This window comes from Ictalurus punctatus, chromosome 16, assembly GCF_001660625.3.
Source record: "Ictalurus punctatus breed USDA103 chromosome 16, Coco_2.0, whole genome shotgun sequence".
NCBI classification, from domain to species: Eukaryota; Metazoa; Chordata; class Actinopteri; order Siluriformes; family Ictaluridae; genus Ictalurus; species Ictalurus punctatus.
Window position 1 is genome coordinate 17,971,191 of NC_030431.2, and position 12,474 is coordinate 17,983,664.

At 40.8% G+C, this 12,474-nt stretch overlaps 1 protein-coding gene across 2 annotated transcripts in view; it reads left to right on the forward strand.

The window, feature by feature from the left end:
- LOC108277159 (roundabout homolog 1) overlaps window positions 1–12,139 on the forward strand; it is a 193,256-nt gene extending 181,117 nt beyond the window's left edge. For both annotated transcript variants that reach the window (XM_047160800.2, XM_053686650.1), the window contains 9 exons: window positions 2,629–2,970; window positions 3,072–3,188; window positions 3,921–4,065; window positions 4,150–4,365; window positions 6,623–7,086; window positions 7,974–8,156; window positions 8,253–8,495; window positions 8,600–8,805; window positions 10,567–12,139. In XM_047160800.2, coding sequence (XP_047016756.1) covers window positions 2,629–2,970; window positions 3,072–3,188; window positions 3,921–4,065; window positions 4,150–4,365; window positions 6,623–7,086; window positions 7,974–8,156; window positions 8,253–8,495; window positions 8,600–8,805; window positions 10,567–10,581 — 1,931 coding nt within the window. In that variant the 3' untranslated portion in view covers window positions 10,582–12,139. The remainder of the gene's footprint in view (window positions 1–2,628; window positions 2,971–3,071; window positions 3,189–3,920; window positions 4,066–4,149; window positions 4,366–6,622; window positions 7,087–7,973; window positions 8,157–8,252; window positions 8,496–8,599; window positions 8,806–10,566) is intronic.
- The last annotated feature ends 335 nt before the right edge of the window (window positions 12,140–12,474 follow it).

A 12,474-nucleotide genomic window follows, 5' to 3' on the forward strand; every position in this document is an offset into this window, starting at 1 on the left:
TTATGGGGTAGTGCAGTGTCCATTGCTTCCATACTGCAGAATCTCGGTGGAAGCAGTAGGTCATCCGGGTATTTCTCACTTACTGTTTTATGAATACTGACAGTTCAGACATACTACTCCTTTGGCGTACTGCTTTTCACCTACTGTATAGTAGGGTAGTAGGGATATTCAGATGCAGCCTATCTCTAATAAAGAGTTGAGAAACAAACGACAGGTGAAAATGACCAGAAAGAGTGAATGTTAACAAAACAGGAAGCTATGACCAAATAGGGAAAGCAGGCAGTCTATACAGAGTTTGGAAAGCCATAGAGATGTGAGACAGGATGGACATGACAGAAACAATTTCAGTTCTCATGAGACTAAGCAGCATGACGGCTATTTGTATGAACAGAACTCATACATCACCTGCTGCTGCTGCCATCCCTGCCATACCGCTTACACACGAGCCAACACACTTGAAAACCTGTTGAAGTGATGCTTTAAGCCAATGCACTGTTCATCACAAATGTTGCACATTTATCATGAAATATATCACGCTCTCAGTTCCCTTAACTTACTGACCATGACCCAGTTTATCAGCTCTATTGGGAGCTGCCAGACTTAGGTGTTGTTTTAGAGAACTCATGACGGTGGACGCCACATTACTCCAGATTTATTCTAAGCAGAGTATAGGTCCATATCAGGAGTCAAATATTCTCTGGTTTAAGTCAGGAGCCTGCAGGACTACAGCACCTAATTGATCAGGGAGTCTGAGCAACATTCACTATGATTAAATAAAAGACAATGTAATATATATTATACATTACATAATTGTGTACATCTGGATTATTGGAAGAGTACCCTCTTCTGAAGCAATTAGTCTGCCATAGAAAGATGCTGAGGAGGACACAAAGCCAACATCAGTCTAATTGGCTTCCTGCAATAAAGCAGGCTTCATTTTATGAGGGCTCCACTTGTTTGTTTTAGCTACTCAGATCTATTGGTCCACTCAGGTAGGAAACCAAAATCGATCCATGGTTGTGTACTTTGTGGGAGGGAAAAAAAAAAACTTGTCCTTGATTTTGGCCTGCTTTATCCTACCCATCTGTGCTCACTTGGAATCATAAAAGTTTTACTATGACAGTCTTCCTCCTCTGCTGCTGGAGATAACATCAAGTAATTGTATCAAGATAGTGTTTCATTGATACGTGCTCTCCTGCTCAACAGTAGGACTTACATGAGCCAGTGAAGGTTGTGATGCTAAATATAGATATACTGGAGACAGACTAGAGTACTAAGACGCACTATGGTCATTGAACTTTAAGATTACAAATAAGTCCAGAGTAAGATTGCAAATGATAAAAGATTGCAAAGTCGAAAAGTCTAAAATAAGATATAGTGAGATTCTAGATGTCATGCATAATATGGAAGTATGGGAACGTCTGTAATGTATAGTAGATGTGAATGTTTAGTCAGTTTACATATGAACAGGGAAGACTATAGAGTGTTAAAAGACGAAATAATCACAGAACCAACCAACACCTGTAACTATTTCCCAATAAGACACTATGGTGTGATTCTCACAGAATCGAAATTGTCACTCATTATTTCACAGATAAAGATAGTGAAGGAAAAAGTGTCTATAAACAAAAAACTAAAAAGCAAGCAATGAACCAAACAGCAGAACAACTTCCATTTTCCTGCATATACATGCTCCACATTGACAAACTAAAGCTTGTTAATTAGTCCATTCATCCCTCGCATTCAAGGACGTGAAAAACAGTGATGCTCTAAATAAGATATTGAATTTTGTCGCACTGTATTAACATGCATTATACCATGGAGCGGTTGAATTCTCGATTCTGATTCATCAGAAGGTGTTTGCACTGTATTAATATGCTTGCTTTAATACGTCCAATAATTTTTTTTTTAAATAATAACTACTTACACAGGAACGATGGTGGATGCTCCACATTAAAAGATAAGAAACTGTTGACAGGAAGCTTTCTGTGTGGAGACATTTTTTTAGCAGTTTTGAAAGGAGTCTCTAGTGTCAGAGAGAAAGGGATAACTTTTCAAACACAGGAAAGTCTTCAGGGCTTTGAAAAGGACTTTGCAGTTTCACAGTTACATGACAGCTGCTTTTTTTTATTATGACCTTCAAAAGAGAGAAAAAGAGAGGCAGGTGAACTGTTTATAGCTGCTGTAATGTTAGTGATAACAGGAACCAACTTGTTTTGCAGACATAAATGTAACTGTAAATATATATATATATATATATATATATATATATATACACACACACGCACATATATACACGCACACACAGATATATATGTTTTTTTTTCTTTTTTCTTTTAAGTATGCTATGTTGTTCTTTTAGTAATAAAAAATGCTGATTTTGCAAATTGCTGTGGGAAAACACTTCGTGGCCTGGTGTTATAGGAAAAATAATCAACTTCATATTTTCCGTATCATGTCAAGCCGTACCCCGTCATTGATTATTTTGCTATAGCAGCACACCCTGTCATCTATTATTCCTTACATATTGTTTTGTTTTAAAAAACAGCCACATTTAAGTACAGTATCAACAATCATACTATCCATACAATGGGCTTCATTTATTTTCTTTCTTCTTTTTTTCTTCAGCTGATTGCATTGCTAACTACAACAGCCAACTGGACAATAAGCAAGGAGTGCTGATAGGCTCCGACTCAGCTGTGTACAGTGATGTAGACCTTTCTAACAAACTTAATGAGATGAAGACCTTCAACAACCCCAGCATGTGCTACATGGGACCCGGAGGCAGCCCGCCTACACCATATGAGCCCACACCTTATGCAACCACCCAGCTCATCCAATCAAACATCATGAGCAAGAACAGTGGTGCAGGGCCTGGTGACAAGCGCTGGAAGCCCCAGCAACCAAAACCCCCGGAACTACCATCACAGTTACAGTTTAATGTTATGGAGCAAAATAGGCTGAACAAGGGTGAGTGTTTAAAACAATACATCATAAGCTATACTCTTGTAGTCCCGTTTTGTTTATTTTTCAAGTATATTTGTTGAAATCTATTGCTCCTGCATCCTCAGATCATTACAGAGGTGGTGAAGTTTGTCTGCCTGCCACCATTCCCTATAACCAGGCAAATGAGCACAGCTCTGCAGGGTCCTACCACAGCTCCGACAGAGCCAGCAACAGCACTTCGGGTATGATGCAAGCGCACACACAATCACAGCAACCATGTGGACGGTCATGGTTGACATTAAAATAAAAAAACCTACTGTGAATAGTAGGAATTTGCTTGGGTTCTTATGTATATTATTTGCTAACGCAATTATCATACTGTAGTTTAAATGGTGCTTAAAAAGAAATGAACTTGGAATACTTTTATCATTGGATATAAACGCTTTAATTCCATTGAATGCTTCTTATATTAATAATGAATCACTGTTCAACCATCTACAGGGAAAAACAAATACACAGCGTTCTTGTTTGTATTAAAGGTTATTATTTATGTCCTTCTATGGTAAAGCAATTACTGTACTGTAGTTTCACAGAAGGTAAAATGTAAAAGAAAAAAACTACACATTCAGTATTGGGTAAGACTGAAAAAAAGGGCAAATGTGATAAATATGCATAACTGTTTAGCCATGGATGGGAAGTTGGGGGGAGGGGGTGTTCACAGCATTTTGCATATTAAGAGCTCTTTGTATGATGGTAACTCAGTTATTTTGCTGGAGAATAAATAAAGTTCAAGACCATCAGCCTCAAGGGGAGAGTAATAAGAAGGCAACGACTTTTACGCTAAGCCTTAATTACTGAGGATTTAATTTCTGCAATGCTTCTGATATTAAAAATGAAAAATGATTTAACCATGCACAGGGGGGAAAGTGTAAACTTAGGTATGTGTTTGAAGATCTTTTTTTTTCCCTCCTCAGGGAGTCAAAATCATAAAAAAGGAACTCGCACCCCTAAACTGTCTAAACAGGGTGGAGTGAACTGGGCGGAGCCGCTGCCCCCACCTCCTATCAACCCCCCTACCAGCCGCAGCTCTGAAGACTACCTACAGCCCATGGATAAAAGGTATACACACATGCACACACACAGTTAAGCAATTCCTATATTCTAAAGGCAAGTGATCATGCATTGGTGTTGGCTTTCCTGCAGTTTTGATCCAGACCCACAGAAGCTTCAGAGCCGCATGTACCTGCACCAAGGGGAGACAGAAGAAGAGGAAGAGCAGGAGAATTTGGTTAGGTGCCCCACTCCACCTGTTAGAGGGGCAGCCTCCTCACCTGTAGGAATATCCTACAGCCACCAGTCCACAGTCACACTTACTCCCTCCCCTCAGGGAGAGCTACACAACAACCAGGAAGATCGCAGGTACTGCACTAATAACACCTGATCATATGCAGTCTGCCTGCTGTACACGAATCACAAACTGTAAAGGAACATTCCAGCATTTTTTTCAACCTAGTGTCTACCTAGTCGAAATGAGCTGTAAGTTTTATTGAGCATGTTGCAGAACCAGTCACGGTTCTTCTGGAGACTTTGATTGTCGCACGTGCTTCTTATTTTTGCAGCAAAACCCAGCAGCCTTCATTGTGTTTTTTTGTCTGAAAAGTGGTCCCTTACATAATATGCTGCTTTCTTTACTGACATACAAACATTTTTCTGTAACATTTAATTTTGTGCTAGAAAACTAATGTTTAGGAATCTAAAACGTTTTTGTACTGACTCGAAAATGTAGATGTGATAAAACAAAAAAAATCTATAACAAAGTTTGTACTAAGAAAATAGGGTGCCTAAAACTTTTGCACAGTACTGTATATCTTAAAAAATGCTTAGACGGTATGAGAGAACCCTGGAGCAACACTGTAAAAAAAAAAAAAAAAAAAAGAAATTCTGCTTCCATCCATGACAAGGCACTTGAATACACTGGCAAAATACAAATACATTTGACTGAATAATTCATTAATAATTAATGATTTAATGAATAATTCATTCTTTTTTTTTGTATCATTAGTATGGAGAAAGAAAGGTTTTCCTTTTATAAGGTACTTTTTTTCCAAAGGTACTGTGGTGCTTGAATGTTTGTAAACAATTAAAAGTTCCAATAAAAATGTTGTGGAAGGACCTGAAGCAAGCTGTTAATGTGAGGAAACCCACCAACATCCCAGAGTTAAAGCGGTTCTGTAATGGGGAATGGGCTAAAATTCCTCCAAGCCAATGTGCAGGACTGATCAATAGTTACCGCAAACTTTTACTTGCATTTATTGATGCACAAGGGGATCACACCAGATACTGAAAGCAAAGGTTCACATACTTTTGCCACTCACAGATATGTAACATTGGAACATTTTCCTCAGTACATAAATTGCCAAGTATAATATTTTCGTCTATTTTTTTTAACCAGGTTCTCTTTATCTACTTTTAAGACTTGTGTGAATATCTGCTGTTTTAGGTCATATTTATGCAGAAATATATACAATTCTAAAGGGTTCACAAACTTTCAAGCAGCACTGTAATTACTTGTATGCTACAGATTGAAAAACAATGGATTACTTTTAAACAAGATGTAGTTTCCAGAAAGCAGATTTTCTGAAACATGCAAGCATACAGACGCCATCAACTGGCGATTAGATCTGGTTTGCAAACTGTAATCGAATTCCTCCTAAAAGTTCATTTAATGCTTGTGGTCACAGCTTTTTGCGGGCCAATCAAATCCTTCCATCCGGCACTATGCGGATCATTTGTATAAGGACACTGCTTTGCCCTTCTCCAAATTGCTGCCCCAAAGTAGGAAGTGTAAAATTGGCCACAACGTCTTTGTATACTGTAGCATTATGTGTTGACATCACAGAACCGAGGGGCCGAGCAGGAGCTGTAAAAATAAATAAATAAAATCCCAGACTATTATTTCTCATCCATCACACTTTACAATGGGTGTTACACTTTAAGCCAAGTCACATTGTCCAGATTTCTGCCAAATCCAGACTCATCTGCCAGACTGCCAGACAGTGAAGCATGATTCATCACTCCAGAATTACAAAAACACTTCACAATGTTATTTATAATTGAACAGAGCAGCTGTAGTGCTGCATAAATTTGATGAAAAGTCATATTGGAAAGAAGGTATTCTAGAGTGGTGTCATGTGGAGGCGTTCACGGGGCTGTTTTTTTATTTATTTTTTATTTTTTTAAATCCCACTCCTCAAGTAATTATTTTCATTTGTACCTGCCTATGAAATTTTTAATGAACTTGCTTCTGTTTGCAAAATATAAACACATTTGTAAATTAAACTGCAGCAACCCTCACCAGAATAAATCATTTACGGAATATGAATAAACGAACATACAACTCAGTGCATCCAATACACTGTTATGTTAATGAATGTGGGTTTTCTTTGCCTGGCAAGATTCATATTTGTCCACCCATTTCCCGCCCATGTGTAAAAACCACCCAAGCTCCAAATTTTCACACCTCTATTGCCATAATACAAACCACTGAACACCCCAATCGTCTGTTATACTTCCAGTCTCCTACTGCCTACCTTAATGAGTAGGGGTGGCTAAAGACATCTAGTGTATCATATTAAACCATAGAATGAGTGCTGATGAAACTTGTTCCTCTTCTCAGACGACACATAACAAGCCCCCCTCCACCAAACCAGGCCCTCTCGCCCTCGCACACCTACGCCTATACTGATGGCGATGATGACGAGTGTGATTACACAGATGGTGAGTCAGGCCAGAGGCAGTACCAGCAAAACCCAGGATCCCACTACCAGCCTCAGCAGCAGATCCAGCAGCAGCAGGTCCATCTCCCACGCCGGCTGCATCTGCACAGGGGCCTGGAGCAGACTCCAGCCTCGAGCACGGGGGACCTGGAGAGCTCCGTCACTGGGTCAATGATCAACGGCTGGGGCTCGGCATCTGAAGAGGACAACGGCTCATCGGGCCGCTCCAGTGCCATCAGCTCCTCCGATGGCTCTTTTTTCACTGATGCTGATTTTGCCCAGGCTGTTGCCACGGCAGCTGAGTATGCTGGCCTACGAGTGGCCCATTATCCAGGGGCAGGGCCTGAAGACATTGGAAGAGGTGGTGAGTCACAGGAATGAGAGCCGGATTTGAAGTAATACTTGACATATGACTATTGCTTGCCTTTTCAGTTCCACGTCTAGGTGTTTAGGCATGGGGTAGCAAAGCAGGGACAAAAATACTTGCCTAATTATGTATAGGACAAAGTAGCATCACAAAATATGGTGCAAAATGAAAACTGTTCCGGCTCGATAGTTGCTCTAAAGTGTTGTTTTTTTTATTTTACATCCTGATACAATTTTATACGCATACATTAACTCTGCCTTCTGATTGGCCAGATTGATATTCATGTGTGATATTCAAAGTAGCATTTGACAACCAACTGCTGCATCAAAAATCGTGTCCTGGCATGCCATTTTTAATTCCCCTAAACAACTTTGCTAGTCAGTATTTCAAAGACAATGTCTGTTTAGACTGTTCAATACAGCAATGACCACATGCCACTACATTCCACAGATAAATTTAGTGCACTGTGCTGCACTGGCTGGCCAGTTTTCGAATACATCATGCCCCATTTAATTACATACACAAAAGTTTATGAGCTGTTATAGGAAGGAGAGGGAGCCACTTGAGAAAAGCAGTACCACTTCAGAAGTCCATCGCTCTGGTTTTGTGGCCTTGTGTTATGATGTAATGTATTGGGAGGAGTTTTTGTGGTCAAGTGTTGCATGTAGTGACTGATCTATTTAACATTGAACTAATCAGACCTCCTGAAGAGATTCAAAAAACCAGGTTTAAATCTGTTTCAAATGCACCTATGGTGCATAATTTGAGTAATCAAGACACCAGACCAGGTGTAAACAATGTCAATGAAGTAAAAATTGGCCTGGCTTGGCTTGGGCTCTTTAAACCTGCAGGAATAGACTGACATGTTTTTCTCTCCCTTGAAGGTCAAAGATACCACATTGGCCACCGTCCCAGTAGCCCAGTGTCCACAGACAGCAACATGAGCACTGCAGTGATGCAGAGGAAACCACACAAAAGGCACAAGCAGCATGTGGCTGGTCACCAGAGCCAACAGCAGCAGCCGCAGCAGCAGCAACATCAACAACAACCAGATGAATTTACAGATGGTATAATACTCAAATGTGTCATGAGTGCCAATATATCAAGTACCATAGAGTCAATATGAAAAAGACATGGCGTCACTTTTTCTGTTCCTTAACCAGACCCATCAATGCCCCTGAGCCCCTCCTCAGTTGGAATGAAGACCACCAATCATGGTTCCAGGTGTGGATATGAGGAGAGGGGTGCAACGCTGCCCAGGATGGGATGTGGAGAGTCCAGAGACAGGCGGGGAAGTGCAGGGGGCTACCGGACAAGAGAGGCCTCAGCTGAGCGACGAGGGGAGCACGATAAACACCGGAACACACCTGGAGGAAAAGGTGCTGGCAAAACACGCCAACATGCAGGTAAATATGGCATGCTATAACTTGGATTACATTGTGAGATTAGGGCTTCAGTGCCTTTTACTGGCTCATGTCCTCACTGGTCCCTGTTCTCTCTGTTTGTGCAGTTGCAGAGGACATTCCACCGTACAACAGGCCATCGTTCCCCACAGCACAGGGTCAGAGAGATGCTCCCAGCTCCTCCAGTTCGATTTCGTCCCGGGGCTCTGGGGGCCGCCGGCGAGGGGAGGTAGGATCAGGAGGCCGTAAAAACCCCAGTGATACAGGACTCCCAAGTTTGGGGGTCTTATCCCACCAGGAAGAAGAGTTAGAGGTACGATACTGAAGATTGCCTCACCCTTAAACATGTTAATTATAAAATATGGCGTGACAGTAAACCAGTATGATTATATAACATAAGGACATCTTGGCTATAGTGAGGCATGGTAGCCTAGTGGTTAGCATGTTTGCCTCGCACCTCCAGGGTTGAGAGTTCAATTCTTGCCTCTGCCCTGCATGCCCAGAGTTTGTATGTTCTCCCTGTGCTTTGGGGGTTTTCTCCAGGTACTCTGGTTTCCTCCCCCAGTCCAAAGACATGCTGATTGGCATTTCCAAATGGTTTGTAGTGTGTGAATGGGTGTGTGTGTGTGATTATGCCCTGTGATGGGTTGGCACGCCATCCAGGGTGTCCCCCACGACCCTGTGTAGGATAAGTGGTACAGAAAATGGATGGATGGAAGACTGAAATGGTTATAGCATTAGCGTTATGCTATATTGGAATCCTGCAACTAGAATTATGGTGTATGATATTTATTTTAAAAAATGTGCTTTTTTGTCTTTTATTTATTCATTTATTAAAATGTATGAATCAGTTTCCCTACTTTTTCCAGTACCAAGAGAGCATTGGCTCTCTGTGTCGAAGGGATGGCATACACTCTCCCCTGTCAATCACAGCGGAACTATCTAATCATCCCTGAGCTCATGTATGTGAAAGGGGGCAAAAAGCGTGATCTTCTGAGTGTGTTATGCTGCCCTGTGATGTATCCTGTGCAGCAGTTTGGAAAGATGCTTTGGACTGTCCTCATGTGTCTCGGAGGAAGCCTCCCTGGCTGGTAACTGATGTATGATAGTAGAGAGCTGTCGTATGGGTGGGAATTGATAGGTGATCAAACTAGGGAGAAAATAGTGGCAGTGGATTTTTTTTTTTTTAATGCCACAGTTTGTCATCGTTTTGGGGGAAAAAAAGTGAAGTTCTAATTAACTTGTAATCACACTGAAAGCTGTATTATTGGCTTGTGTCTTAATCAGATCATGATTTTTTCATTCTGTTTCACCCATAATTCTAAGTGCTATTGCCTGAATAGGCAAATAAAAGTACAAATAGTGCCCCACCTCGACTATTTGATATTGATTTTGAGAAAAGGCTCAAGGGCACCTTGTAGGCGGACTGTATTTCTGGGTTTAATAATCCCGAACTTGATTTCCCAAACATGTCGTAGTACAGCAATAATTAGTCTTAACACCATCTCTAATCAACAAATGAAATTCCCAGATCACCGTCTGAAATTTTCTACTTGGCTTTGGCAACATTTCCGCCATAAATTAGATAATTAGAAAAGGATTTACATCAAATTCAAATTAGCGTAAATTACTGTGGTTCATTATGCTGTTGGATTGGAGAGGAGTCCAGTACCACTAAAGGGGTTATTTACTGTTTGTTTACGGAGTCGAATTGTATTTGGTGTTTCCAGAGCCGGGGCACGGTGCCTTAGTGGTTAGCACGTTTTCCTCGCACCTCTTGGGTCGGGGGTTCGATTCCTGCCTCTGCCCTGTGTGCATGGAGTTTGCATTTTCTCACCATGCTTTCTCCGGGTACTCCAGGCTAAAGACGTTCTATAGGTGGATTGGCATTTCCAAATTGTCTGTAGTGTGTTTGCGATTGTGCCCTGTGATCGGTGTGCCTTGAGTCCCCTGGATTAGGCTCCAGGCTCCCCGTGACTCTGTGTAGGATAAGCAGTAAAGAAAATGGATATTTTATCTCAATATCTTTTTTGTAATGAATTGACACCCTTGTCCTGCTTTATTTTATCCACAGCTGCTGGAGAGTTGAGGATCCAGTCAGGATGAGAATAAAAGGATCTCCTAGTGGAGAACCGTCTTCGAACTGTGCACCATACATGATTCAGACCATCTACAGTCCATTCACAATTATGTAAATGATCTGTTCTGTCCTTATAGGCAAAAAATGACCAATGGTTAATGTTTTTGTTTGTTTGTTTTTTTTTTCAATCTGCTTCGATGCAATATTTAATCTTTTCAGTGTGAGCAAGAGGGGAAAACTGAACACTCTCAAGTTTCTTTTTAAGTAGGTGATTCTTTCTGCTTTAAAGCCCCATTGACTGGTGTAAGTTTGTGAAAAGGAGTGATGTTCCCACACCGGAGCATCATCTTTATAATCTGCTGGTGTGAGTGTAATAGAAGCTGCGAGTGGGAGTGGTGGACCATCGTCAATGAGTACAATGAGAGGTCTCTTCACTCATACTGTGATACAGTACTTCAGTATGGTCTTCCCTCTAACTGCTCTCCAAACGTATTTTCTCATAATGAAAACTCGGGGTATGAGGGTTGCGATTGTAAATTTACCAAATCATTGAAAGAAGTGCTGCCATTAGAGTTTTTTTTTTTTTTTTTTTTTTTTTTTACAATGCACTGTTGTCATTTTGTTATTTGATGTTGTTATTGTTAATGTATGTTCTATTTTTTTTTTGTCTTTGGTTTCAAAAGCACAATCATTAAACATTTATTTTTAAATCATTCTTAGCTATGAAATGCTCCACATTATATGAGGAGCGGCATAAGTGGCGTCTCATTGAGCATTGTGTTTGAGATCGGATGAGAAGATGGGCTTACTTGCTTCATTTTATTTGCGCAAATGAACAGGATGGAAAACGGGATGACTCTCTCCACTTTGGGTCTCATGCGAGTGTGTGTAATCGTTATATACCTGAATAGAGATACACCATGGAGTGGCAATCCGTCATCTCGTCACCAATGATGACATGTTACATTTGATGAGACAAATGCACTTAAATGAGGGTGAAGCATGAAAATGTGCAATGGGCAATATCTTTTTCGATCTAGAAGGCTTGGATTAGGAGTGTTCTTTCCATTTTGTGTTGAGAAGTGATGATCCCAGAACAAGGTGTGCACTGTAATAATAATAAGAATGTCTGCCACAACCAAACAGCAAGCCTTCCGGGGCTTCATCTGTCCTCTGCGGGCTCAACTCTGTCTATACTGTATAGAAGTGATGTGGACTTCGTTGTGGGATGGGGAGGGTGGAAAACCTGATCTAGGGATTCCTGTGGTAGGGCAAAGCACCGCTGGGCTCACCTAGTACACAGCTGCTTCGGTTTGGTTTGAATCCATGCTATTGCAGTACCTTTTTTTTTAATTGATGAACAATGTGTGTGAGAATATGTTCTCTGGAAAGAAAAAAAAAAATTGTGCCGTCCATCATTGTTTGGTGTTTACTATGTTAAGGAAAAAAGTACAACTGCTTTAAATGATCAGCCATAACTTTTCATGACTGATAATCTCATATTTAGAATGAAATAAACTGTGTCATTTCCCACCTTATTTATTATTAAATCATTTTTCAAATGCCATGTTTTGTGTGGTTTCTTACTACCGATGTGACATCGTGAAAGACGTTGGAAAGGCAAGCCGAATCCTCGGTGCCACATGCATCATTTCTCAATAAAAGGAGTGACCGAACTCCACACGTCCCCTTTCTGACCTTAGTCTCCTGAGAGAGCAGTGCAGCCAGAACATTGGTTTACCTCCTGCTGGGGCAAAAACACTGCAGGAAGGACCTTTGTGCATATGGCACAACTCTGCAATTTACAGCTCCAATCAATCATGCTGAAAGTTAGCATCATGGAGTTTTTGGTGTGCATCCATCTAACCTTGCTTATTAGGTTAAATAGCATTTTTTTTTAAA